At 60.3% G+C, this 26,268-nt stretch overlaps 1 protein-coding gene across 12 annotated transcripts; it reads right to left on the reverse strand.

Annotated features, from left to right (window-relative positions):
* Nucleotides 1-8,348: 8,348 nt before the first annotated feature.
* On the reverse strand, nucleotides 8,349-22,694 carry PDLIM7 (PDZ and LIM domain 7). Of its 12 annotated transcripts, XM_070076460.1 has the most exons (14): nucleotides 22,541-22,694; nucleotides 21,535-21,641; nucleotides 18,177-18,328; nucleotides 18,052-18,082; nucleotides 17,468-17,586; nucleotides 17,056-17,076; nucleotides 16,695-16,831; nucleotides 16,544-16,580; nucleotides 15,643-15,704; nucleotides 15,255-15,492; nucleotides 14,209-14,389; nucleotides 9,025-9,145; nucleotides 8,819-8,934; nucleotides 8,349-8,682 (listed from the first exon to the last, which is right to left on the reverse strand). In XM_070076460.1, exons 2-14 carry the CDS (start codon nucleotides 21,628-21,630, stop codon nucleotides 8,596-8,598), a joined length of 1,398 nt encoding a protein of 465 aa, XP_069932561.1. In that variant the 5' UTR covers nucleotides 21,631-21,641; nucleotides 22,541-22,694; the 3' UTR covers nucleotides 8,349-8,595. The 12 variants fall into 12 exon arrangements, with proteins under 12 accessions (XP_069932561.1, XP_051699616.1, XP_051699613.1 ...); XM_051843656.2 differs by lacking the exon at nucleotides 17,468-17,586 and having other exon boundaries at nucleotides 17,060-17,076; XM_051843653.2 differs by lacking the exon at nucleotides 17,056-17,076.
* Nucleotides 22,695-26,268: the final 3,574 nt, after the last annotated feature.

Genomic DNA, 26,268 nt, shown 5'->3' on the forward strand with positions numbered 1-26,268 from the left:
AGGAGAAAGCAGAGTGGGCACTTTGCTCCAGCAGTGGTTCCCAGCATCCTGGGGTGGAGAGGACCCTTTCACAACTGCAAACATTCCCAGACCCCTGCCTCAGGAGCACTCAGTGCCCACCAACGCCCCGGAGCCCCTGGACCTGGCAGTGTCTCTGTGGCCCCCACGGAGATCCAGCCCCTGAGCCCCTGGCCTGCTGGCCAGAAGGGGTGCATTGGGAATCAGTAAGGGACCGACTGAGTGACAAAGGGCAGGAAGGGAAGGGGTGAGGAGCCACAGGGAGAGAGCAGCAGCAGTGGCAGCCTCCTTCCCCCCGCCCCAGGTTGGGGGGGGAGGACACGCCCTGTTGCAGGGCCTGGGGGTGCCTGGGAGGGGAGGCAGATGGCCGGGCATCTGCTCTCTGGCCTCAGCCTCTGCCTGCTCCCTTTGACTTGTCCCAGCTCACAGCTCCACCCACCGTGTGGCCAACCCCGGCTCCCTCCCCAGCCTCCTGCTCTTCCAGTTTCACATCTCAAAACCCCCTAAGTGCCTGCCAGCTCTCCCTTCCTCAAACTCCTGCCTCCCCACGAGCCACCTACATCTCTCTTCAGCCACACCTACTCTCTCACCTCTTGCCTTCGCTATTTTGGGATAAACTTTCTATTTCAGAGTGGTTTCAGGTTTACAGCAAAAAATTGCAAAGGTAGCGCAGAGCGAGCTCCCAAGGACCTTGCTCCCAGCAGTCGGTATTTGCAGGATGCAAGAGGGTCTCCTGCTCTGGGGCTGTGGAGCCCACTGCTCCGGACCCCTCACTCTCTCTCCATACTTCCATACAATCTTTCCCCTGTGGCTCATAGACTGCAATCAAACACCTGTGCACGGTCTCCCCATCCCCTATTTTCCTTGGCACTGCAGTGGTCAGAGTGACCCCTGTACTGACAAATAGAGTGGCCCTCTCGTGGTCCTCAGGTTCCTTGAGCAGTGGGAATGGGAGCCATTTGTCACTTAGCCTTTGAGAACGCTTCCTGTAGGCCACTGGCTGCCCACCCCCCCCCTCCGCCCCGCCCCATACACACTCACACATCCAGGCTCTGGGTGCGAGGTGGCAGGTGGCTGCCTCCCTGGAGGGCCTCCCCCCAGCCCTGATGTCTGCCACTCCCCAGCCGTAATCACCCTTCAACGTGCTGACATGCCAATCTCTGCATGCAAGTCCCCCAGGACTGTGCTGCCCGCCCTACACGCTGCTACAAGCCCCAGCCCGGGGCTCCTGGGCCCCCAGCTTGGAAAAGTGGAGAAAGGTCCCTGGTTGGGTGACCTTGGCAGAAACACCTCCCTCCTCTGCATTTCCTTTTGAGAACCTGGGGCAAAGGGTAACTGCCACTGCAGGGAGGCTTGGGAGAAGAAGCCCCACCCCACCCTCCACCCCCACTTCCTGTTCTGTGCACCCCCTCACACTCTCAGAAAAGGTGTTAAGGTGAGGGTGGCAAGAGCTGGCTGGTGGAGCCTTCGCTGGCCTCCCCCTGCTCTGCAGGAGCCTCCCAGGCACACCTTCCCAAGTGCCACCTCCTCCTGCACAGCGCCCAGCACTTCCCTAGGGCAGGAGCCCTGGGCCCCAGGGCCGGCTCTGCGGTGGCCCTGGTGCAGCACTGCCAGCTTTGCTGACAATGAGAACTTAGCCTCACTCAGCATCAGCTCTGATATGGGGCAGTGAGGGAACCCACCTCACAGGGTCAGTTTAAGGATTTTTTAAAAAGTGTCCCAAGGGGCTGAGGGGCTGCCGCCTGCAGTCCTGGCACCCCGTGTAGGGCGCTGGTGCAAGTCCTGGCTGCTCCACTTCCAGTCCAGCTCCCTGCTATGGCCTGGGAAAGCAGCAGAAGATGGCCCAGGTCTTTGGTCCCCTGCACCCCCATGGGAGACCTGGAGGAAGCTCCAGGCTCCTGGCTTTGGATCAGCACAGCTCTGGTCATTGTGGCCATTTGGGGAGTGAACCAGTGGATGGAAGACCTCGCTCTCTCTCTCTCTCTCTGCCACTGCCTCTGTAATGCCGCCTTTCAAATAAATAAATAAATAAATAAAGTGTCCCAAAAGGGTGTGCACAGTGGGTGGCCCGGCTGGTTGTCATCACCATTTGGCAGAGGGGAACCAAGGCTCAGGGAGGGGCACCACCCTGCATGGAGGCACCAAGGCGGATGGGGAGCTGTGTCACTTTAGCACCCTTACTTCTACATCCAGAGGCCAGGTCCAGCCTGGAGCTTGGTGATAAGCAGTTCTCAGGGGTGCCAGGACAGGGGTCAGGAGCAGGTGTCCCAAGCGTGGAGGGACACCTGTGGTCTGCCTGCTCAGCATCCGGGCTCCCGCCCCCACACCCCCCCAGCTTCATGCTGTTGTTCTGCTACAGGATCCAAACCTGGTGGCTCCGACCCTGTGACGTGCGAGCTAAGTCAATCCATGGCATTGGCCCAGGGGACTTTTGCTGGAGCCTGGGGCAGCTGGAGGCTGCCTCTGGGGCTCCTCTTCTGAGACCAAGGCCAGTGCTGAGAACAGCAGAATGAGAGATGGGGAGTGTGCCACTGCCTGTGATGTCCTTGGGTTCCTGGTGCCAGCCGTGTCTGAAGCCATTCACCATTTCAGTTCCATCATCTGGGGTTTTGCTTAAACTGGTTTGAATGGCAGCAACAGTCTTTCGGAATCTGCCTGGTCCCCAGGTAGTGGTAACGAACGCACACACACACATCTTCCATCTGCTGGATCGCTCCCTGAATAGCTGCAATGGCTGGATTGAGCCAAGACCCAGGAACTCCATCCAGGGCTCCCATATGAATGACAGGGACGCAGGTATTTGTGCCATCTTCTGCCTTCCCAGGAGCACTAGCAGGGAGCTAGTGGCAGCCAGCAAGCACTGGAACTGGCATTCCCATTTGGGATGCAGGTGTCACAGGCGATGGCTTCAAGTAGTGGTCATTGTGACAAAGACATGGGTGGAACCTGAGTCCACCTGCTACTGTCCAAGTCCTGAGGGAGGACACTTGTGAAGCGACCTCTGTGTGCTGGCAGGCTCCATGCCCCACTGTGACTCCAGAACCCTGACCCTTGCCCCTGGCCCCCTCCCCATCAGGCCCCATCTGGGGAGGGGCCCTTCCTCCCTTCTCAGGGGTGGCTTTGGCTTGGAGCCAACCCCAGCCCAAGTCCCCGGTCTGTGTGCTTCTCCTGGGATGACCTGCAGCCAGGCCCGTCAGCCTAGGGCTTCAGCCCGGGCTAGGAGGGTGCGTGCCTTATGCGCGTACCGAGGCCATGTGGGGCCCAGTACTGAGGAGGCAGTGACAGAATCATCAGTTCTGGCGCAACAGTCCCTCGCCCTTCACCGCCTCTCTCCCTGCTGACTCCCAGTGAGCTCCAGCTGCTTGGAGCTGGGAACGTCCCTCCTTTGCCTGCTGCCTCTTTGGTTGCCCACTCAGCCCCCTGCCACAGGCTCTGCCCCCTCGGCTGGGGACACTGCACTCTCCGAGGGTGCTAATGGGCTCCCCTGCCTGGCACAAAGACATTCACTTCCCAGTCCCTGTGGCCTCCACCTGCACCCAGCTTTGGAACACTGTGATCTTTGCAGCTCTGCGGTAGCAACGGATGGTGGTGGGGCATGCAACGGGCTGGCTGGTTTGGTGAGGAATGCCTTGGCCATTTTCTTTTTTCCTTCACTTTGATTTACACACTTGAGAGGCAGAACCAGGGAGGGGAGGGACAGACAGACAGCAGCTGGAACAAGACCACAGCTGAAGGCAGGAGACAGAAATGCAATCCAGGTCTCCCACATGGGTGGCAAAAACCGAAGTACTTGAGCCATCGATGCTGCCTCCTAGGGTCTGCATTAGCAGAAAGCTGGGGTCAGAAGAGGAGCTGGGAATCAAACCCAGGTCCTCCAAAGTGGGATGCAGATGTCTTAACCCTTGGGCCGGAGTCCGCTCTTATGGCCTTTGATCCTTGGAGAAGCAGACCCAGGCCATTTCTGCTGGGTGGCTCCGTACAGATCACTTTTCTAAAAAATATTTATTTGGGGCTGGTACTGTGGTGTAGTGGGTAAAGCTGCAGCCTGGGCCGGCGCCGTGGCTCACTAGGCTAATCCTCCGCCTAGCGGCGCCGGCACACCGGGTTCTAGTCCCGGTCGGGGTGCCGGATTCTGTCCCCGTTGCCCTCTTCCAGGCCAGCCCTCCGCTGTGGCCAGGGAGTGCAGTGGAGGATGGCCCAGGTGCTTGGGCCCTGCACCCCATGGGAGACCAGGAAAAGCACCTGGCTCCTGGCTCCTGCCATCGGATCAGCGCGGTGCGCCGGCGGCCATTGGAGGATGAACCAACGGCAAAGGAAGACCTTTCTCTCTGTCTCTCTCTCTCACTGTCCACTCTGCCTGTCAAAAAAAAAAAAAAAAGCTGCAGCCTGTAGTGTCGGCATCCCATAAGGGTGCCAGTTCGAGTCCCAGCTGCTCCACTTCCAATCCAGCTCTCTCTCTGCTATGGCCTGGGAAAGCAGTAGAAGATGGCCCAAGTCCTTGAGCCCCTGCACCTGTGAGGGAGACCTGGAAGCAGCTCCTGGCTACTGGCTTTGGATCAGCACAGCTCTGGCTGTTGTGGCCAATTGGGGGAGTGAACCAGTGGATGAAAGACCTCTCTCTCTCTCTCTCTCTCTCTCTCTCTCTCTCTGCCTCTCCTCTCTGTGTAATTGTTTCAAGTAAATAAAATAAATCTTTAAATATATATATATTTATAAAGGCAGAGTTACGAGAGAGAGAGAGAGAAAAGGACTCTTCCATCCACTGGTTCACTCCCCAAACAGCTGCAACAACTAGGGCTGGGCCACACTGAAGCCAGGAGCCTGGAACTCCAGCCAGATCTCCCACATGTGTGGAAGAGGCCCAGGGACTTGGGCATCTTCTGCTGCTTTCCCAGGTGCATTAGCCGGGAGCTGGGTTGGAAGTGGAGGAGCTGGTGCCCACCTGGGATGTTGGAGTTGCAGGTGCTATGGCTTAACCCGCTGTGCTGCAGGTGCTGGCCCCTGCGCAGACCAGTCTTACCTCCTGAGCCTCAGCTCCATCATTTGGAACGTGCCTTTAGCAGCATCTGTCTCGGGGTGGGCTTGTGGTGCAGCAGGTTAAGCCATCAGTCGGGATGTCCACATCTCATATCAGAGTGCTGCTTTGAGTCCCATGCACTCCCGATCAAGCTCTCTGCTAACATGCCTGGGAAAACAGTGGAGGATGGCCCAAGTGCTTGGGTCCCTGCTACCTACATGGGAGACTCAGATGGAGCCCCCAGATCCTGGCTTTGGCCTGGCCCAGTCCTGGCTGTTGTGGCCACTGGGAGAGTGAACCAGTGGAGGGAGCATCTCTCTGTGTCCATCTGTCTCTGCCACTCTGTCTTTCTAATAAATAACACAAATCTTTTAAAAATGCTTTAAAAAAAACTCTTGAGTTACAGTGATGTGTAAATGACACACGGGCAGTTGTTTTGTTTCCAGTATAGTGGGGGTGGCCTCTGGAGAAATGCCCAGTATTCACTCTTCCTTCCTAAGATTCAACAGTCCCCTACTGCCCTCCCAACTCTGGGGACACTTCAACCCCTCCCATCTTCAGCCACAAGCCCTCAGCAGCGCTCAGCCTCCTCCCGGCCCACCCCAGCCAAACCTCTTACAAGAGCTGTCTGCACCCTCTCGGTCCACTTCCTCACCCCTCCCTCTCTTGTCTCTTTAACCCTGGCAGCCGCCCCAGCTCTCCGATAAACTGATCTGGCAACTGTCACCTTGTTATGCAACACCACGGGGATTCCTTGGCCTTATCTGCCTGGGTGACACTGCTGGCAGCTTCTCGAAGCACTCTCGCCCTGCCCGGCTTCCCTGCCCGGCGCTCCATGGAGGCTGCCATTCTCTGTTTCTGGCTGCTTGCCTGCTGGCGGTCTCTGCCCAGCGCTGGGAGGCTGGGCCTGGGTCTCTGGTCCCTTCTCTATGCTGAGGTCTCGGCCGTCTTCTCACTGGATTTGGTCTGTGTCTATTATTGTTTTAATAGGATTTTTAAAAATGGAGTGTAGGGGCCGATGCTGTAGTGGGTAAAGCTGCCACCTGCAGTGCCAGTATCCCATATGGGCACTGGGCACTGGTTCTAGTCCCGGCTGCTCCTCTTCCGATCCAGCTCTCTGCTATGGCCTGGGAAAGCAGTAGAAAATGGTTCAAGTTCTTGGGCCCCTGCACCCCAAATGGGAGACCTGGAAGAAGCTCCTGGCTCCTGATCGTTGCAGCGCTGGCATCATCTGGGGAGTGAACCATCAGATGGAAGATCTCTATGTCTCTGCCTCTCTGTAACTCTGCCTTTCAAATAAATCTGTTTTTTTTTTTTTTTTTTTTTTTTTTTTTTTTTTTTTAAAGGAGTGCAGCTGCCAATGTTGAAAACTGAGCTCTCACATAAAAATCTGAACCTCCGGATGCCACCGACGGGCTGGCAGACCCGCCACGCTGCCCTGCCTTCCCACGCGGCATGGTTCAGGCCACGCCGCCTCGGCCGCCCCTGTGCTCTTGTGAGCTTGTAGCCATGGAAACTGAGAGTGGACTGAGAGGGCTCCACGGTTCAAGAGGGGGGGAGTGCATTTGCTTGTGGAATGAAAGGTACCATGTGTTGACTATGCCGCGGATGGATGTCTAGATTGAAAGGAAGCCAGACCCACCTGCTCTACTCCCAGGCCCTGCCGGGCACCACTTACAACCCTCGTCGTATTGGTCATCCTGAGCCTGTCCCAGATGCAGTCGCAAATCAGTGAATCCAGACTTGATCCCTCCGCTGCTTCCTGGATGCGCCCCCTCCGTATCCCACAGGCACCTCATCCACGTATTGGGCATCTGGCCACATGCCAGGCAGCGTTCTCCCAGCAGGCAGGCGAGAGAGGAAAACCCCTAGCAGCATATTCTGCTTACTCCCCAGGGGGCCATGGAGACCCTGCTCTTCTCTTAAAGGGGAACAGTCCAAAGAATGGCTGAGGTGCCTGGTAGATGTGCCAAAGCCCCCCATGCCAGAGACCCCCACAAAGGATGGCTGACCACAAGTGTGCCAGTAGTCCTGGCTTCCTAGTACAGGCCTTGGGTAGAGAGATGACAGTCCTTCCAGGATGACAGAGGGCATCAGTGGGAAACAGGGGGGCCCAGGGACAGCAGGGTCACCACCAAAATGTCCAGTCCTCGAGGTGCAGTCTGAAGTAGCGTTTCCCAGTGAGGCACTGGCTGGGGAACAGCACCCGGTGCCTGCCAGTCCTAGCACAGTGCCCACAGCTTCAGGCCTGGCCGCTGTGCATAACTAGTCAGGTCTCCTCCCAGCCGGAGTTGCACCCTAAAGACAAGTAACTTGGGCTCTCAGCTCGTTGCTGAGATGCCCGCCTGGTCTGTCAGGTGTGCTCTTCACTCTTCCTCTTTATTAAACTTTGCTCGCATGCCTCCCACTAAAAAACAATTAAACAGTAACTTTAGGGTGGGGACTGCTGGTGCAGCAGGTTAAGTGGCCCTTTGAGGTGCCCACATCCTATACCAACTACGCTGCTTCCAATCTAGCGTCTTGCTAATGCATCCTGGGAGGCAGCAGGTGATGGCTCAAATGCTTGGGCCCCTGCCAGTCTTTCGAGAGACCCAGATGGAGCTCCTGGTTCCTGGCTTCAGCCTGGCCCAGCCTCAGCTGTTTGCAGGCATTTGAGGAGTGAACCAGCAGGTGGAAGATCTTTTGTTTTTCTCTCTCGTTCTGCCAAGAATGTCCAGGTTGAAAAACAGAAACTGCAGACACCACAAAGGAGTTGCCATGACAACTTTGTGAGATGCTGTGAGCGGTACCTGGTACGTCCCAGGCGCTGGCCTTCTGCCCAGCCCAGATCTGCCTCTGCCAGGCCGTGCCCTCGCCCCTGACCTCTGCAGCCACTGCTCCAACATTTCCCGTCTTTCCCCACTGTCCATCACGCTCACTGCCCTCAGGCCCTGCCTCTCCAACACCACTGATGTCTGACCCAGCTTCCCCGCCTGGACATGCAGCCTCCCGGGACCTGGGGGCTGTGCTCTTCGGCCCCACCCTCTCCCGTCCCAGTTCTCAAGCGTGATGAAGGTGGGCACTGGATGCACCTAGGGGCCTTCCTCTGCTGCTCGTTGTACCCCAGCCCCAGTCACTCTTCTCCAGACTTCACACCAGGCCAGCAGCTGCCATCACATCTATGGCTAGTGGGTCCCTCCCTGGACCTCTTCCCTGAGCTGTTCTCTTCCCAAGGGCCACCGAGATGGGCAAACTGGAAAACTATTGGAACCTCCAACCCTTTGTATGCATCAAGTCCCATCACTCCCACCCAGCGCCAGGCAAAGGGCAGAGCTGCAGCTGGACACAGGTTTATTGTGGCAGTGGAGGTGAACAGGGGCCGGTGTGGCCAGCAGCGGTGACTGTGGTGGAGGGAGTGTGTGTGTGGGGGGTGAGGGGATGGAACAGGGTCCAGGGCACCCCACGCTCAGGCTAGGAGTTGGGCTTTGGGGCAGCCACTGCCAGCCCTACCCCGAAACGCCAGGCGATGACTCCAGACGCCTTGGGCCGAGTGGGACGGAGGTGGCGGTGGGCTGGAGGGCTCACACGTGAGAGAAGGCGTGGCTCTTGCACAGGGGCTTGTCCTTCTTGGAGTAGAAGGTCTTTCCTTCCAGGTTGATCTGACATATCTGCAGGCAGCAGAGCCGCGGTCAGTGGAGAGGGAGCAGTGGCAGGGACCGCCCCAGCCTCTCACTGGGCCCACAGCGGGGAGGTGGAGGTGGGGAGGGGAGCGAGACTGGGGCTGAGGCAGGGGTGGGCTCTCACCGCACAAACAAAGCAGGTGTCGTGCCAGCTGAAGCCCAGGGCCTCCAGGAAGCGGTCCCCGGCGTCGATCTTGAAGTCACAGCCACGGCACTTGGTGCCAAACATCTTCTCATAATCTGAAGACAGAGGCGAGGCGGCCAAGGGCCTGGGTGTGTGCCTGCCCCGTGCCTTGTCCCCCTCTCCCCCTCGCAGGGCCAGCCCCACACCTCGCTCGCAGTAGGGCGCCCCTTCCTCCATGTAGAAGGCCCTGTTCCGAATGGGCGTCTTGCAGGCGGTGCAGGTGAAGCAGTGCACGTGCCAGGTCATCTTCAGGGCATGCATGATCTCCTGCAAGGGGGCCACGGTCACTCAGGGGGCTCTCAGCCCCTCCCCGGCACGCCTCTTCCTTCTCAAAGTATTGTGTGCACACCTCCAAGTCCAACCTAAGGTCTCCACGTGGACGTCCACTGCATCTGGCAGACATGAAATGTCCAAAACTCCCCCAGACTCATCCCTCCTACAGCTGCCCCAGCTCTGCTGATGGCAACTGGACCCTTCTACCTGCTCAAGCCGAACCCCCTTCTCCTTCTCCAACCCCAAGGCACACCCAGTTCCTGGCTGCTTCTCACAGCCCCATGCTGCAAGATGCAAAGGCCCACAGACCACCTCCAGCTAAGTAAGAGTGGCCCCTGTGCTCGGACCGTGGTCTCTCAGACAATTCTCATCCCACAGTGAGCCCCAGCAGCTCAAGACAGGCCAGGCCACTCCCACCCCACCCCACAGAAAATCCCCCAACTCTGCAGTGCTTCCAATCTGAATAAAAGCCAAGTCTGGAGCAGGGGCTGGAGGCTGCTCCCTCCCTCCTCCTGCTTGCCTGTTGATTCTGCCACGCTGGCCTCTGGCCAGATCACTGATGTACCAGGCACCCGTCCTGGGCTGTGCTCCAGGTAGCTCAAGGCTCACCCCTCACCTCCAAGTTTCTGCCCCAATGTCACCTTCTCCACAAGGTGCACTCCAGTTAATGCCCTCTCGCCGCTCACACTGCAGCCCCAGGAATTCTTATTCTGCTCTCTCCTTCCCCCCAGCACTCACGGTACCAACTTCCTGCCACATCCCTTACTTAGTGTCTCCTGCTGACTCTCTCCCCTCTCCCCTCCCCTCCTACTTCCTGGATCTGAAGGCTGAGGGAGGAAGCCCTGACTGTTTTGGTAACAGCTCTGTGCCCACAGTACCTACCGCTCAGTGGGAGCTCAGCAAGGGTTTAGGGGTCAACTAAAGCTGGAGGAAGCAGAGGCTTGTGGGGCTCCACATCTCCGGGACCCTCCCTGCCCTCGCCAGCCAGAGCTGGAGCAGGCAGGAGGCAGGGTGGGCAGTGTGAGATCTGTGGCTTTGGCCGGACCTTGCTTCTCAACCTGGAGATGTGGCCAACTGCCTTACCCTCGCTTCCCACCTGCTTGCTTCCTTTGTGAACTGGGAGCCCCATCCCAGCCTTGCAGGGCTGTTGTGGGAAGGGCCCTGTGTCTGAAGCCAGGGGCACAGCTCCAGTGGCTGCAGTGGAGCCCTGCAGAGCCAGGGCTGGGTGGGGCTTTGTCATGGGGCACACCTGCCCTGCCTCTAAGGAAGGTGCTGCTGGCTCACTCAGGAATGCCAGGAAGGGCTCCAGTGAAATCTATGTGTTAAAGACCAGTCAGGGAGTTTTCAATGTTGGCCACTGATGAGAAAAGACCCAGTGCAGCCAAGCACGACCTGAGCGAGGTGGCACCAAGCTCCTGCTCAGCTCGCGTGCGCCCTCTAGTGTATCGCATCTCACTCGCCCAGGAGGATGCCTCACCCCAGTTCACACAGCAACAATGATGACAGCAAGGGGTTTGGCGCTGCATCTGGCTGGCTCTTCAATTGCCTGGTCTTCCCTTTCTCAAGGGGGCAGACGGGGCCGGGGTGGGGGGGTCAAAGTGAGGGAACTTGGGCTGCAAGTTGCTGGGAGAGGCAGCTGCAGCTGGGGTGATGCTGGGGCGGGCAAGCAGCTTTCTCCTGGTTATCAAGCACCTGTAGGCCTGTTGTCCACGTCCACTTCCCCTCCTGCCGGGGATCCTAGTCTCTGCCTCTGCTACCCCTACTGCCCTGACTCAGGACCCAGCAGCCCCCACTTCCATCGCTAGCTGTCTTCCACCCTGCCCTGGAGGAAGCTGCACATGGCACCTCTGATATCAGTCCCTCGCCTGCTCCCTCGCCTCCCCCCACACCCTCCCCAGGGGTCGCCTTACCAGACAGACACAGACACACACACACAAGGATCCCTCCTGGGATCCTTGGCCAGGTGCATTCCACTTAAAGGCCACGCCCATCTACTTGTTCAAGTGTTTGCTGATCACCTTTTCTTTGCAGGCAGCCCTACCTTCAGCCTCGGGGGACTCAGACCTGAATGAAGGACTGGGGTGCAGTGAGCAGAGTGCAGAGCCCTGGCCTGGCTGGGAGTGCCAGTGCCAGGGATGAGTGTTTCTGATATCTGAGTGTCAGATCAGTCATGTGCAAAGGCCCTGCAGTAGACAGACCAGAGCTCACTGGTGAAACAGAGAGGCCCGTGTGGACGAATGGGGGGCTGCAGCGAGTGCCCACACCTGAGTTCACAGGGGTCCTTGGATGACTGACTGTGCCAGATCCCTTCTAAAACCCCCAGCTCTCCTCCACCTCCGCTGAAACAATCGGCCTCCCCTGTGTTGCTCCCACCACGCTCCACCTCAGTGCTCTGAGAGCAGGTGCAGCTCTGAGCGCTGGATGCAGGTGGGCACAGGTTCCCAGGACCTGATGGGCCATGAGAGCCCTGACAGCCCCTCCTGGAGCAGCTGGTGGTGATTCCTGCCCCCAGCAAGGTGAGGTGGGAGCCCTCTAGGGGCTGTCAGAAGCCCTGGCTTGGCCACCAAGGCGCACCCCAGGACCCAGGAGGCAGCCAGGCATTTGGGCCCCTCTGGTGTTGTATGCAAGGCTGGCAGAGGGCAGGAGTGGTCAGCCTGCAGCATGGCCTCGACCTGGGGAAGCAAACCCAGATGCCCAGCTCGAGAAAGGTCCTGGGAACCTGCCCTTCTCTCTGGAACAGTTCCGCGGAGTGAGGCCTAGGCTGGCAGGAAAATGACTGTGAACTTGGGCAAAAGGCCCTCATTTGTCACCAAACTTTCTGGGTTCCCATGGGATGGTGAAGCAGGATGCCCACACAGAGCAAGCACCCTCACCAAGGGACCTGCTATTATGACATTGGCTACAACAATGTCCATTCTCTTCCTGCCTGCTGGGGGAACTCTTATTTTTTTATTTATTATCTTTTTGGCTGGGCCCCTCTCTACCATGTTTCTCAGCCTCCTCTGCAGCTCAGTGGGGTTATATGACTTAACTCTGACCAGTGGGACGGAGACAGATGGACCATGGGCCTCTGTCCCTTTTTTCCCTCCCAACATCCCACTGGCTCCAATGTAGACACTTTGGCTGGGGCTCAGGAGCCACCTTGGACTCTGAATGGTAAGGAAACAGGCCAAGAATGGCCAAGCAAGGGGATCCAGGAGCCTGGGTCCACCTCACCTGTGCCAGGCCATCCCCTTCTGGACTTTTCAGTTGAGAAATAAGCCGCCATTGTTTCGAGTTTCCTATTCTTCGTGGTCAAGGTAACCTCACTAACAAGATTACCCCCATCACAGAACTCCCTGGCAGCTTTCCCTGTTGGTTCAGAAAGGAGGAGGAAGTGGAAGGCAGAGAGAGCCCATGGTGGGAGGGGTGGTCTGGCGTGGGCTGCCCCTGGCTCCCTCCCCACCGCACCGTTACCTGTGCTGTCCGGGGCAGCTGCCGCCCTCCCCAGGCCTCTGTTTCCATGCGTGTACAAGAACAACACACCTGCCCTCCACTTGCCACCCCTCCCTTCGTGTGCACTCTGTCTTGTCCATGTGACCCGAGCAAGGGGCCCAGCCAGGTCAGCTCTTGATGTCCAAGTCCAAGTTCAAGTCCAAGTCTGAAGCTGGGACAGGCTGAGCTCTGTCAGCCTCCACAGGAGGAAAAAGATCTTGGATCACCGGTGTTTGAGCCCTGCGTTGCTGGCTTTGCTACTCACCAGTCCTGTGCAGATAAAGCCCCTTAGTTATCTCCCAGTCGTGCACTAGAGGAGCAGGTGTTGTGGATCAGCCTCCAACACCTTTCACAGGGGCCCTCGTTACGGCACAGTGGGCTAAGCCACCACCTGCGATGCTGGTACACCATGTTGAGTGCCAGTTTGAGTCCTGGCTGCCCCTTCTTCCATTCCAGCTCCCTGCTAATGCACTTGGGAAGATGTTGGATGATGGCTCAAGTGCTTGGGCCCCTGCCACCCATGTGGGAGACCAGGATGGAGCTCCTGGCTCCTGCCTGGCACAGCCCTGGCTCTTGTTGCCCTTTGAGGAGTTACATCAGTGGATGAAAGATTCTCTCTCTAATAGATGATCTTAAAAAAAAAAGATAATGATAAAAGAAACTTTTCACAAACCCCTTCCCTGCTGCCTTCCTCCCTTCCTGAGGGTGGAGGCTCACCCCGATCCCTTGGCCCTCTGGCCCAGGGCAGTCCTAGGGTAACAGCTCCAGACTCCAGTTTTTCTTCCAAAGGCAGTACCTCATTAAAGGAACACCAGTTGCTCTCCCCACTTCCTGCCTGGGATGAGAATGTCGGTCTCGACCTTGAGCTGCTAGAATGATTGACTTGAACAAAGTTCTCTACATGCTAAGGATTTCAGACAAAAAGGTGGGGAAAACAGGTTCCTAGAGGCCTCCCTGGGATTCTCCTCCCTGAGCTAATAACCCTGTCCAAGTCTCGGCAGTGGAGCCTTCTGTCACCGCAGCCAAATGCAACCCAACTGCTCCCCGCAGCAGCTTCCGGCCTGTCCGGCTCTTCCTTCTTAGGTCATGTTCTCCTGGCTTGATTTTAGGGACCCACTCCTCCCTCATTCTCTATCTGGGGTTCACCCTCAGCTCCAGGGATGGGCATAACGCAGGCCTGGCCAATCAGAGTCCCAGGGCTTGGTTCAGGTGCTGTCTTTCAGTCTGTGGTGCTAATTAAGCTGGGGCGGTGTCACCCATGGGGACACTGTGGCACCATCTTTGCTGCCTTCCAGGAGAGGAAGTGAACGCAGATGAAAACAAGAGACAGAGTCCTCTGACACTGGTGTCCAGATTCAGCCAGGTCTGAAGCTGGCGCCCTGGGCTTTGCAGGGATTTGTCTGAGCCAGGAGGATTTTGGTCATTTGTTAAGAAGATTCTAGCTAATGTCAAGGGCGGCCACTTCTTAGGCCGTTAAGAAGCCAAAGGGCTCACAGAGGCTCAGGCTGCTCACCATTTTTTCCACACCAACAGGTGTGCTTTCCTTCCTAGCCCACCCCTGCCCGCCCACCAGCCCCACTCACGCCTGTAATCTTCTTCTTGCACTTGGCACAGCTGGGAGCATAGCGCACGTCGTAGCACGGCGGGCAGAAGATAGCACCCTTTTCCTCAAAGAAGCCGCCCTCTTCCAGGACCTTCCCACACTGGCTGCACACAAACTCCTCGGGGTGGTACGCATGGCCCAGCGCCACCAGGTAGCGGCCCCTGAGGGGGAGGGCAGGGCAGTGAGAGGCAGTGTGGGACGAGAACGCGCCCCACGGGCTTACTGGTCACCCACTGGAAGCACCAGGTAGCAAACCTCATTTTCCCCATTTCCCAACTAGGACAGCAAAGACAAGCACCGGAAGTGGCCTGCCCCAGGTCCCACGGCAAGGCGGGACGAAGCGTGAAGGGACCAGCTCTGTGGTTGCCCTGTGCTGACTGATGACAGAAGAGACCTGGGTGCGGCTGATGACCTGAGCCTAAGGAGACCACCCTGAGGAGCTGGTGCCCTGGGAGCGGAAAGCCCGGAGGGCCAAGCAATAACATGGGCAGACACCCCCGTGCCCACCCTGTCCGGCCTGCCTGCCCACCTTGGCCTGCTGGTCCCAACTAAACATGTGTTTGAAAGGCAAAGCGCTTTGCGGAGTCTCTGCCTACAAGCTGATGGGAGTCAAGAGCAGGCCAGGGCTGAGAAGAAGGAAGGTTCTAGAATCTGGTACACTGACTGGCCATGCGCTCTGAGGGCAGAGGTGAGCCGCCACTGAACGAGCAGGAAGGAGAGACAGGTGGCTGCCTCGCTGGCCCTTCTCTGCCAGGACAGCAGTGAGCTTTGGGACCACACTGGCACCTGCGGTCACGTCCCCAGATGCGGCTGGCTAGTGGCTGATGCCAGTGAGGTGTGTGTGTGGGATATGGACTGCGGGACTGAGAACCTGAGGAGCCAGGACAGGTCCCTCCCCCACTCCCCCTGGGAACTAGAATCTTATCTTGCTCCCGTGGCTGCTGAAGCCAGAAGAGTGGGCAGCTGGGCCAGGATCAGGCTTTGGGACAGGAAAGGTCAAGGCAGGAGAGGAACAGGGTCACCCACCGGATGACCTTGTGGCACTGGTGGCACACAGGAGTCTTGCCATTGCTGCCACCGCCCCCTCCGGTGCCCCCTCCAGCAGCAGCCTGCACGATGGAGGTGCGGTTCTGCAGAGGCGTGGGCGTGGCCGGTTGGCTGTGCCGGGTCAGCACCGTGCTTGTTTTGTCCGGGGCGTAGCGCTCAGCAAATGCAGGGTCCACGGCCCAGGGTGGGCGGCTGGTAGCGCTGGGGGTGGTAGGGCCTGCCAAGGCCAAGGAAAGTGGCTCCACAGAGGTGCCCGGGGACCCCTTAGGACAGGGGGTGAAGCCTGGGGCAGGTGAGAAGAGCCCACCACCCCCACAACCCCAGGGGCTACCCACCCTTCCCCAGGCCCAAGCCCATTCTCTCTCACCAGGCCAGGGTTCCTGGGGTGTAGTTGAGGCTGGGGCAGGGATTTCTGTCCTGGGCACCTGGCTGTAAGATCTGCCATTCAAAGCCCCGCCTAGCCAAAGCTCCTGTCACGGCCCCACCCCCACCCTGGGTCCTGCTGGCTCCACAGGAGATGCCTGGGTGCGTGAGAGCTACTGGGCTGGATCCAGGTCCCTCTGGGGCAGGGCTGGGAGGGGCAGCGTCTCCCAGCCAGGTTCCAGCCAGCTGGTCTGTGGTCCAGGGCGGGGAGGCAGAGCAGGGCTCCCACTTCCCTTCAGCCCCAAGAGCCAGCTCTGAACCGCCCCCCACCCCCCTGCCCCCGTGCCCACCAGCCCCACAAAGATGGAGGTCAGAGGCAGAGGAAGCAGGGCTGAGAGCGTTTATTTCCACACCCAGGGCAGTGCAGACCTGACAGACAGCAGGGCTGCAGGGCAAAGAGGGAAGGCAGTGCCAGACGGAGCCGGACCTGTGCTGGGCAGGCTGCCGGGGCCAGGCCAGCGGCAGGAGAGGGATGGGCGGGGTAGGCAAAGCTGGAGGCACCAAGGGGGCGCCCTGGGCAGGAGGGAGAGAGAGATGAGAGAGAGGCAGAGAGGGCAGCCGGCCAGAGAGGGCCAGGCTACGACTGCACGTTGAGCACGTGGGCAGAGCGCTGGTGGTGCCAGTCCCGGAGACGGGTGTAGCGTGGGCTCTGCAGCTCCAGGACATACTTTTCCCTGGGGGACAGAGAGAAAAGGAGAAGGAGTGGAAGGACAGGCGGCAGGCGGCAGCGAGGACAGAGGAAGGAGGGAGAAGGCAGCATCAAGTGGGTGTGTGGGGGGGCACCAGGAGCAGGTACAGCTTGGTGGCCGCAGCGGAAGGGGCGGGGCTGGTGCCTGTCCTTTTACCTCGACTTCTTCAGGTGTTCCTCATCCGGGTCTTGCACTGAGAGGGCAGAGGCAGGCAGTGACCGAGAGTAGCACAGGGTCACCCCCCCTCCGGCTTAGAGCCCTGGGCTGGGGCCACGAGAAAGCCGCCCTGCCCTAGACTGGCACTTACTGAACTCGGTGCCCGTGAGGTGGGCGAGGATGCGGAAGGAGCGCGACTGGCCTGTCCCCGGCCGAGGCCGCCAGTCTTCCGTGTCCTCCATCAGCCGCTGTTTGCTGGCGTCCGGGACCAGCGGCCGGAGCGGCTGTCTGTGGGGAGGGGGTGGCTCAGAACTTCATGTCGTGGGCGTGGTGGGGGCAGCCCCTCCCGGGGAGGGGGGGAGTTTCGGTGGGGGGAGAGTGGGGGAGGGGGAGGATGGGGGGAGTGGCTGTGGGGGGGGTGGGCGAAAGGGCAGGGGGCAGTCAGGGTGGGGAGGGGCTACCACCCAGAGTGCCGGAAGGAAGGAAGAGAGGGACAGGCAGAGGGGGCTCACTGACTTGTCAGGGGTCTGCACCTGTGAAGAAATAGACAGATGGACAGATAAAGGAACCAAGGGACAGACACAGGGGGAGAAGAAAGATGGGGAGGGGTCAGAACAGCCTGGGCAAGGCGGCATCGAGTGGGGCTCAGCTGGCCCAACACCACCCCAACCCCAGGCGGCCGGCGTGGGGGAGGGCACACTACCGCGTCCAGAGCCCCCCAGGAGGGCAGTGCCTGGGCAGGGGCAGCGGCCGCACCCTTGGGAGGGGCCCGGTGCCTGCAGCCCCGCCCCGGCCACCAGGGGTCGCTGCAGCACGGTTCCGGCCTGGCTGGAGCGCGCAGTGCAGGAGCGGCAGCGCGCAGCGGGCAGGTGTGCGGCCGCTGGCAGGCGTGGGTGGACGGGCGCGCAGGCGGGGCCGACGTACCCATTCTGCTGCGGGGCGCTGTCAGCGGGCGGGGGCGCCCCAAAGGGCCGGGCCGTCTTGTTGAGGGAGGCGCTGGGTGCAAAGGTGTACCGCGGGGGATCCGCGGCAGGGGCCAGGGCCTGGGCGGAGACAGAGCCGGGCAGGGCAGGGCAGGGCAAGGCGGGCGGGGATGGGGGACACGGGTGGGAGCGGGGCGCCCCTGGAGAAGACAGCACAGCTCCAGCCCCGTCCCCACATATCTGGCTGGTGGCCACCGAGAGGGGGGTCACTCGGGTTTCAAGGAGGTCCACTGGGAAGCGATGACGTCAGCCCCCATGGCTGGGGGAAGAACCCAGAGCAACGCGCGGGTGCAGCACAGGCAGGCGGACAGACAGGCACACATGCGTGGGGCCGGACCGTGCGGCAGCCCCGGGCCCAACTCCCCGTCCCCCAGCCCCTGCCCTCCCGGGTTCTGGTGTCTGCCCCCTGCTCCCACACAAGGACGGGGTGCCGAGGTTGCAACGGGGTGGACGGGTCAGCCCGGGCGACCCAGCCACCAGGGCCCTCCCCCCGCCACGCCCAGACGTCCCCAGGCCGCCGCCCACCTTCTGCGGTTTGCTCTGAGCCGGCTGGGCCCTGGAGGAGAAGGGAAAGCGGTGATGGCAGGCGGATGGGCGGCCCAGACGGCACCCGCTGCCGCCCGCTGGCCTGGCAGGCAACACCCGCACACCTGCTGAGGCCCAGGCTGAGGCGCTCCCCGCAAGCGCGGATCTTGTTCTGGGCTTCAATGTGCGTGAGGCCGCCTGCGTTCTCGCCGTCGATGCTCAGCACCCAGTCACCCACGGCCACGCCCGCCTGCGCTGCTTTGCCGCCGGGAGTGAGCTGTGGGGCGGGAGCAGGGGTCAGAGCCCGGAGACCCAGGCTGAGGCCGGCGGTCGTTGGCCGGACTGTCCTTGGTCGCAGGAAGCGAGAGCTGCGGGAGGCCCAGGGAGCTTCTCCAGCCTCCTGCTCACATGGCCTGCCCCTTGGGTCCAGAACCTGCTAGGACATCGGCAAACCACCTCAGGCCGAAACCAAGGCCTCTCGGCTACAGCCGCCCGCCCTCGTGCCACCGTGTCCCTGCCCCCTGACACCTCCCAACTCCCAGTCCTGGGGCCACCTGCGGGGACTGGGGCCCCGAGGGCCGGAGTGCCTGACCTGGGTTTCTTGGGCCATCAGTGGGCATTACCCCTAGGCCTCCACTGCCACTACAGCCCAGCCCTGTGGGCTCTGAGTTGGGAACTCCTGGTTCCTGTGGCAAACCAGGGGATGCCAGCAGGCTGGGAGGCCCGATCCCACCAGCACGAGCTGAAGCCTCCATGGAAATGGCCGGCCCCCCTGATGAAAGTCTCAGCTGTGGGGGAAGCACCTGGCCCCCACCTCAAGGGCAGGGGGGCACTAACAGTTTTAAGGAACTAGGGTGAGTATTTCCAATGCCACTGATAGACCTGACTCTGACAGACCCCACGGGGCCCTCCAAGCCCTGTAGCTCTACCCCACAACACAGCAAGGGTGGCTCTGGCTGCCCATGGGTCTGAGCCCACAGGGGGCCCTGAAAGCTCCTAGCTCCTGGGGTGGGGCTGTTCTAGAGAGAGGACAGAGACTGGGACGAGGAGGGGAGCTGGGCTTGCCGCTCAATTCCATGCTTGCGTGCGGTTAGAAGTGTGACAGCCCCGGGCAGTCCCTTCTTCACTGGCCAAGGACCAACCAGCAAGGATAGCAGCCTGCATTTAATGAGCACCTGGCATTGCCATAGATACTGAACTCTCCCACAAGCTTGGGGAGGAGTCTTCGATTATACAGTTTACACACGGGAAAACAGAGAGGTTAAGCAATTTGCCTCAAGTCACCCAGCTGATAAGAGGCAGAGACAGGAAGTGACCCTATCCCTAAGATTCTACCACTCTAGGCTATCTCTGCTGAATGGGGCGTACTGAGGGGTCAGTCCACCTGGAAGGACTCCCTCCTGGGCGGCTGGCTTTGGGACCCGGCTCCTGTATGTCCGTCCACCTTTGGTTCAGTCAGGTCTCTTACAGTGGGATGAGGAAGTGATGCCCTCGAGGGGAAGTGACTTACTCCCGGTCACCAGTGAGTCAGTAGAACCTGGCCCGGCCACTCCCTCCCCACACTGGGAGGTGCGGGTGAGCGTGTGGCGGGGGCCTTGGAGTAAGCCAGGATCAGCTGGCCCAGAGCAGGAATGAGGGTCAGGGACCACTTCCTTCCTGGGACTGGGAAGACAGGAAGTTTGAGGGGGTGGCGGGTGGTGAGTGGGAGTGGGGGGAGTGGAAGCAGAAGAGATGGGGAAGGCAGCTGGCAAAAAAAAAAAAAAAAAAAAGCAGGGAGCAGCTCAGGCCAGGGGCAGGGCAAGGCCAGAGAGACAAGGAGGAGAAAAGCCAGGGGGCTGGACACAGGAGAGGGGGGCGTGAGTCAGCCCAAGGGCTCCACTGGGCAGCCCAACCCCTCCCCCCACCAGTCTCAGACGTTACCTCATCTCCCAGGCCTGGGCCCACAGCCAGCCCTCGCCCCTCCCGCCTCCCTTCATTCTGGGGTCAGGAGAAGAGGAGGGGGCTGGCCCAACGCTGAAAAAGACCACTTCCATCCACCCACCACCAGGGCCTGGGTCCAACTCCAAGGCTGGGCTTAGCTGCTGGTCCCACCCCTGGGCTGGGGCGGCAGACAGGGGAGCCTGGGCCCACAGTGCCCCCCGCAGGCCACATCTGAAAGATCACTCTCATCAGCAAAGAGGTGAGGCGGAGACCAGTCCGACCAAGTCTCCCAGCCACATGGGGTGGCATTTTCCCAGGGAGGGGGATGCAGGGTAGGTTTCAGGGTGGAGTGTGTGTGTGTGTGTGTGTGTGTGTGTGTGTGTTAGGGACCTGCCTGCCCCAAAACTCTGCAGAAAGATACCGGGGGGCAGAACACTGCCTGCCCCGGCCACCAGGCCAAACCGCCACGAACAGACTCTGCCCTGGGCCTCTCTCAGACTGCCTGGTGCCTGGACAACACTCAGGCCCCTCAGGCTGGGCTTGCCCTGGGCTTCCTGCCAACAGCTGTCTGCCCACCAGGCGGCTGGGTGGGCCTCCCTGCACTGGCGGATGTAGGGGCAGGAAGTCCCCGCCCCCTCCTGACCCCCAGGCCAGAGAGAGAGAGAGAGAGAGGGACTGGCCCAAGTGCTGGCCTCACTGCTCTGGGCGGGTGGTTTCTTTTCTGGGTCCCAGGAGTCACAGCCTGGCCACCAGGGGAGGGGGCTCGGAGGTCCAGGCACAGGCCAGCCCTTTTCAGCTAGGTAGACTCCAGCCACTGTTGGCCATCCCAGCCTGGGGCTGCATTCTTGGGCTTATAAGGCAATCCCCCTGCCATGGGGAGGAGCCAGCCACCAGCTCCGCCCCACCAGGGCAGGCTCTCAGGAATTTGGGTCCCAGCCCTACAGCCTAGCCTCACCACACCTTCGCTCAGGGTCAAAGGCCACTACATCCTAAACCAGGACCAGTTGGATGGAGACACAGGTCCTCTCATTGACTTGGGGACCTGTAAAACCCGCAGGCTGTCCTTGCCCAGTTTCAAATCTCTGCTTTGCCGTGGACAAGCCCTCCACCATTCCAAGTTCCCTCCTTTGGACAAACAGGATGGCAGCTGCTATCCCCTAGGTGGCAGTGAGGCGGTGGTAAGATTCCACAGGGTGCTCTGCCTGGGGCCAGGCTCCCGAGCACTGTTCTCAAGTTTAGATCCTTGCTGAATTCATCAAGCTCCCTCCCACACCAATGGGCCTTCTCCCTTCTGCTCGGCCCCCAGAGGTGACCGCAGAGGCTCGGTGAAGTGGCATCAGGTACAGTGCACAGATATGGGAGTCTGGGGGCTCCACTCCCCTGTCTACCTAGGCAGGGGTCCTGGGAGTAGGCAGCCACCACTTTTCTGGACCTGGACAGACACCTCCTGGCCTGCTGACACCTGGGCCTCCTGCTTAGATTCCCCCTGGAGACCTGAGCAATCAAAGACAACCTTCCCACCCCACCGCCGCTATTCGGAGCCCCTCTCCCAACCAGGCTTACCCGGGAGATGGAGAGGGGCACATTGAAGTCCTTGCCCCCTTGCAGCCGGAAGCCCCACGGTGCTGGACCCTCTAGCAGTACTTTGAAGGAGTCCATGGTGTCGGCTCCTGAGAGGAGAAATGGGAAAGTGAGCGTCCCAGCTGCGGACGCTAGCCTTGAACAGGTGCCAAGCAGGCAAGACAGACACTGAGCGCACCCCAGGCCCGGGTGGGCACGTATCTGGCCAGGCTAGGCTGTGAGGCTGGCTGGCAGACCTCACTTCCAAAAAAAAAAAAAAAAACAGACAAGGGCAGCCCCCCGCCCAGGGCCTGGGAGGGTGAACCTTTCCCAGGCTTAAAGTTCTCGGTATCCACGGGTGGGACTAATTTGGCACGGCTTCCCCCCAAGCCAGCCTGGAGCCTCGGGCAGCGGGGTGAGTCAGGGGCCGGCTCTCGGCTCCCCCGCCCCCAGGTCCCGGCAGGCAGGCCGCGGCTGCAGCCTGCTCGGACTATATAAGGCGTGTAAGCTGATACTGCGCGGAGAGCAGTGGAGGGAGCCACGGGGGCTCCGCGCGAGGGGGAGGGGTACGGGCGCGAGGCGCCTGGAGCGCGTCCTGGCCATTCCAGGGCAGGTCGAGGCTTTTGGGAGCCGGGGCGGGACCCCTTGGGCGCTCTGAGCGGTTGGGGGCAGGAGTGGGACGAGTCTCCAGCGGAGAGCAGTGGGGACCCCAAAACGTGGCCAGGAAGGGGAGCTACGCTGGTGCCTCCCGCACAGGACTGTGCCCGCCCTGCCGTGACTCAGTTTCCCTCCAGCCCCCAGCCCAGGCACCATGCAGCGGCGCAGGCGCCAACCGGCCCCGCCACAAGCGGGCTTCGCCGCAGGAAGGCGGGGGCGGGGGCGGAGGCAGGGGCCGAACCCGCAGGAGCAGGCCCAGCGCCGGCCAAGACCCCCAGTGCGCTCCGTAGTCTTCAGAAGGCCCCCGGCCCCCGCCTGGTTCGGACCAAGAGCCCCGCGCGTCCGCCGGTACCTGCTCTGCCCCGCCGGGGCGCTGCTCCGCGGCGGGCTCCTAGGAGCCGCGCTGGAATCGGATCGGCAGACCGCGTTCTGGCCCCGCCCCCGCGGACACCGCCCGCTTTGAGCCTGTGGAAGGGGGCGGAGTGGGAGACCACGCCCTCCGCGTGTCCACACCCACAGGCGGTCGCTCTGCCGGGGGAGAGCCCCACCCAAGCTTTCCGCCTTGTCCAATCACGAAGCCCCGTCTGGCTCTGAGCACACGGCGCTGCCCGCCCCTTCTCCTTGAGCGGGGCAGGGCCTGGGCGGGGCCTGGCTGCGGGACGCCGCGTCGGGAGGACTTTGCTCCGCCCACGCCTCGCCCCGCCCCCTGCGCCTCCCGCCAGCAGGGGAGAGAGACCTTCGAAGCCAGGCCCCACTGGACGTTAGCCGTGTCCTCGGGAAAATGGGGCGCTAGTGCTCCCCAATTGGGGTTGCCAGAGGGTCGGTATGGGGGCGTCGGGGTGAGGAAGGATGAGAGGGACGAGGAGTGACCGTGCAGCTGCATTTGCCGTGGACAACCTGAGTGGACGAAGCTGGAGGGCGTCCTCGGCTCGGCCTCGCGCCGGTCTCCGGAGCTCGGAGCCCGGCCCCACGCGCAGCGCATGCACCGTGGTGAGCGCCCGGCGCCCACGCTCCTCCGCTTTACAGACATTCTCTCCTGAACCCACGCCCCTCCGCGGCCCCCAGTCCTAGAGGGGCACGCACTGGTCGCTGCGGCCCCGGTTGTTCCTGGTGACCTGTAGCAGTCTCCTAATGGGCCCCTGCTTTCACCCTGGTCCCCTCCGGGGCCTTCTCCAAGGACCAGCTCAACTGATACTGTTAAAGGGAACTCACACTCAGCTTTTAGCATTCCAGTAGGCTCAAAACTAAGCCTTAAGACTCATGTAACTTGGGGGCCACGCTGTGGCATAGCAGATAAAGCCGATATGGGCGCTGGTTCCAGACCTGGCTGCTCCACTTCCGATCCAGCTCTCTGCTATGGCCTGGGAAAGCAGTAGACAATAGCCCAAGTCCTTGGGCCCCTGCACCCACATGGGAGACCCAGAAGAAGCTCCTGGCTCCTGGCTCCTGGCTTCGGGTCGGCCCAGCTCTGGCCGTTGCAGTCATCTGGGGAGTGGACCAGCAGATGGAAGACCTCTCTCTCTCTCTTTCTCTCTGCCTCTCCTTCTCTCTGTGTGTAACTCTGACTTTCAAATAAATAAAGAAGACTCATATAACCGTAGTAAACAGGGCCCATTGCTCGCTCACTCTGCTCTAGCCAGGTGGCCTCCTCACTGTTCCTCCATGTGCCAAGGATGTTCTGGCCTCAGGGCCTTTACACGGATCATTCTGGCTGCTTTCAGTTTGCTCAAGTCTCCGCTGAGATGCTGCCTGCTCTAAGGGGTCTTCCCTGGTCACCATCTGTAACAGCAATTCACAGTACACACTGGTCCTTTTACCCTGCTTTTAAAGTTTTTATTCCATTTGCTGGTTCACCCCCAAAATGTCCAAAACAGCTAGTGCTGGGTCAGGTTGAAGCCGGAAGCCCGGAATTCCATCCAGGTCTCCCGCATAGGTGACAGGGACCCAAGGACTTTAACCATCAACTGCTGCCTCCCAGAATGTGCATTAACAGGGAGCTGAATCAGAAGAGTAGATGGAGCCAAACCAGGCACCCTGATGAGGGGCGTGGGGTGCCCCAAGAGGGGGGACTTAGCCTCTGTGCCCAACACCCGCCCCTCTTATCCCCTTGCACTTTCCACCCTCTGATGTTAAACATTTGTGTCTTTCAAAAAAAAAACAGATTATTTGAAAGGCAGAGTTACAGAGAGGCAGGGGCAGAGGTCTTCCATCCACTGGTTCACTCCCCAAATGGCCGCAACAGCCAGAGCTGGGCCAGTCCAAAACCAGGAGCCTCTTCGGAGTCTCCCATATGGGTGCAGAGGCCCAAGGACTTGGGCCATCTTCTACCTACTATCCCAGACCATAGCAGAGAGCTGGCTCAGAAGTGGAGCAGCTGGGATTCAAACCGGCACCCATATGGGATGCCGGCACTGCAGGCGGCAGCTTTACCCACTGTGCCATGTTTGTTTCTTAGTTGTTGCCTGTTCCCATCAGAATGTCAGTCCCCGGTGTCGCTCCCCCTCTTCGTGGAGGAACGACACTAAGCCCTGCCTAGGCTTCATATCCGAGTCACGGCACCATTATGTCGCTCCCCCTCTTCGTGGAGGAGCAACACAGGACCCTGCGCTGTTCTTTCGTCTGCTCGGCCCTCCCCGGGTTTGCTGCTGGTTCTTCCCGGGTTGGCTACTATCCCTTCCACCTCCGTGGAAGGGCAGTTCCCCCTGGCCACATTCCCCACTTCCGCAGGGGAGCGGCACACCGCCGGCCGGTTCTCTCGGGGGCTGCACGGGTTCCCTTAGATGTTCCCCATAGATGTTCCCCGTGCATGCCGTCTCTCTCCTCCTTTATAGTCCTCCTCCGCCAATCCCAACTCGGCTGCCCACACGCCGAGTACGCTGCTCTCCTCCAATCAGGAGCAAGTCCTACAATTTATTAGTTGAACTGGAGGCAGCTGTGCAGAAGCTGTTTACTTCTCTCCCAGCGCCATATTGTGGGAGAGCAGATGCATAGAATAAGTCTTAATTCGAGTAACCTAGTCTAGTCCGGATTGCTCCCCACACCCGGAGACCAGGACTCTGTGTCTTGTCCCGCATGTCGCTGTGTACCTGCATGCAGTGTGAATGAGCAGATGAAGAACAGATTGAGAAAGGGAAGCAGGTGGCTGGCGCCGCGGCTCACTAGGCTAATCCTCCACCTGCGGCGCCGGCACATCGGGTTCTAGTCCCGGTTGCCCCTCTTCCCGGCCAGCTCTCTGCTGTGGCCCAGGAGTGCAGTGGAGGATGGCCCAAGTGCTTGGGCCCTGCACCCGCATGGGAGACCAGGAGAAAGCACCTGGCTCCTGGCTTCGGATCAGCGTTGTGCGGCGGCTGCGGCGGCCATTAGAGGGTGAACCAACGGCAAAAGGAAGTCCTTTCTCTCGGTCTCTCGCTGTCCACTCTGCCTGTCAAAAAAAAAAAAAGGGGGGGGGGAAGCAGCAAACGGGCAAAGTCGTGGTAGCCTGGGGGTCCTCACAGGGCTGGGTGGAGCGGGAGCCTTGAGACACACACAGCTCAGGGGAGGGAACAGGGCCTGGGCTAGGACACAGCGCTCCCTGGTGGCTTGGACTCCTGCCGCTCCAGGCAAGGCCTCTAGGGTCCTGGAGGTTTCCAAGGATTTTCTTGTGCACAGCAGGCTGGTTGGACCACCGCAGAATTCATTAGGACACAAAGACACCTGGGCTCATAAAAAAGTAAAGGACGCCAGAGTCCAGGTTCCAGTTTGGGTCATGAGCCTGAGTCGCTGGGTCAGAGTGAGCACTGGGCTCAGACCTGCCGCCAGGCATGATGGAGGTCCCTGCTGCAGCCACCCTGACCAGGAGCTCTTAGCCTTAACTTACTGTGAGATTTTACCCGTCAGGAAGGATTTGCATGCATGAGGCAGAAAGCTGCCTCCCCGTGGACATTATTCCGCAGCACAGAGAGGGAGTATTGCAGGAAGCCCCCACCCCCACCTCACACATTACAGCTGGAGATGCCTTTTAGATGTCCGGGTGTCCAGTATACCGTTGCACTCTGGGGAGAGGCCCGTGCTGAAGCTAGGCCTTTGGGAGCCGTCAGCATT

This window comes from Oryctolagus cuniculus, chromosome 6 (genome assembly GCF_964237555.1).
Source record: "Oryctolagus cuniculus chromosome 6, mOryCun1.1, whole genome shotgun sequence".
Classification (NCBI taxonomy): Eukaryota; Metazoa; Chordata; class Mammalia; order Lagomorpha; family Leporidae; genus Oryctolagus; species Oryctolagus cuniculus.

Coding starts and splice junctions, on each gene's coding strand:
- PDLIM7 (XM_070076460.1), bottom strand. CDS start 21,630: ATGGACTCCTTCAAAGTACTGCTAGAGGGTCCAGCACCGTGGGGCTTC. Junction 17,587..18,051: donor CTCAGAGCAAACCGCAGAAG/GTGGGCGGCGGC, acceptor GTCTCCGCCCAG/GCCCTGGCCCCTGCCGCGGA. Junction 8,935..9,024: donor GGCGCCCTACTGCGAGCGAG/GTGTGGGGCTGG, acceptor CTCTGTCTTCAG/ATTATGAGAAGATGTTTGGC.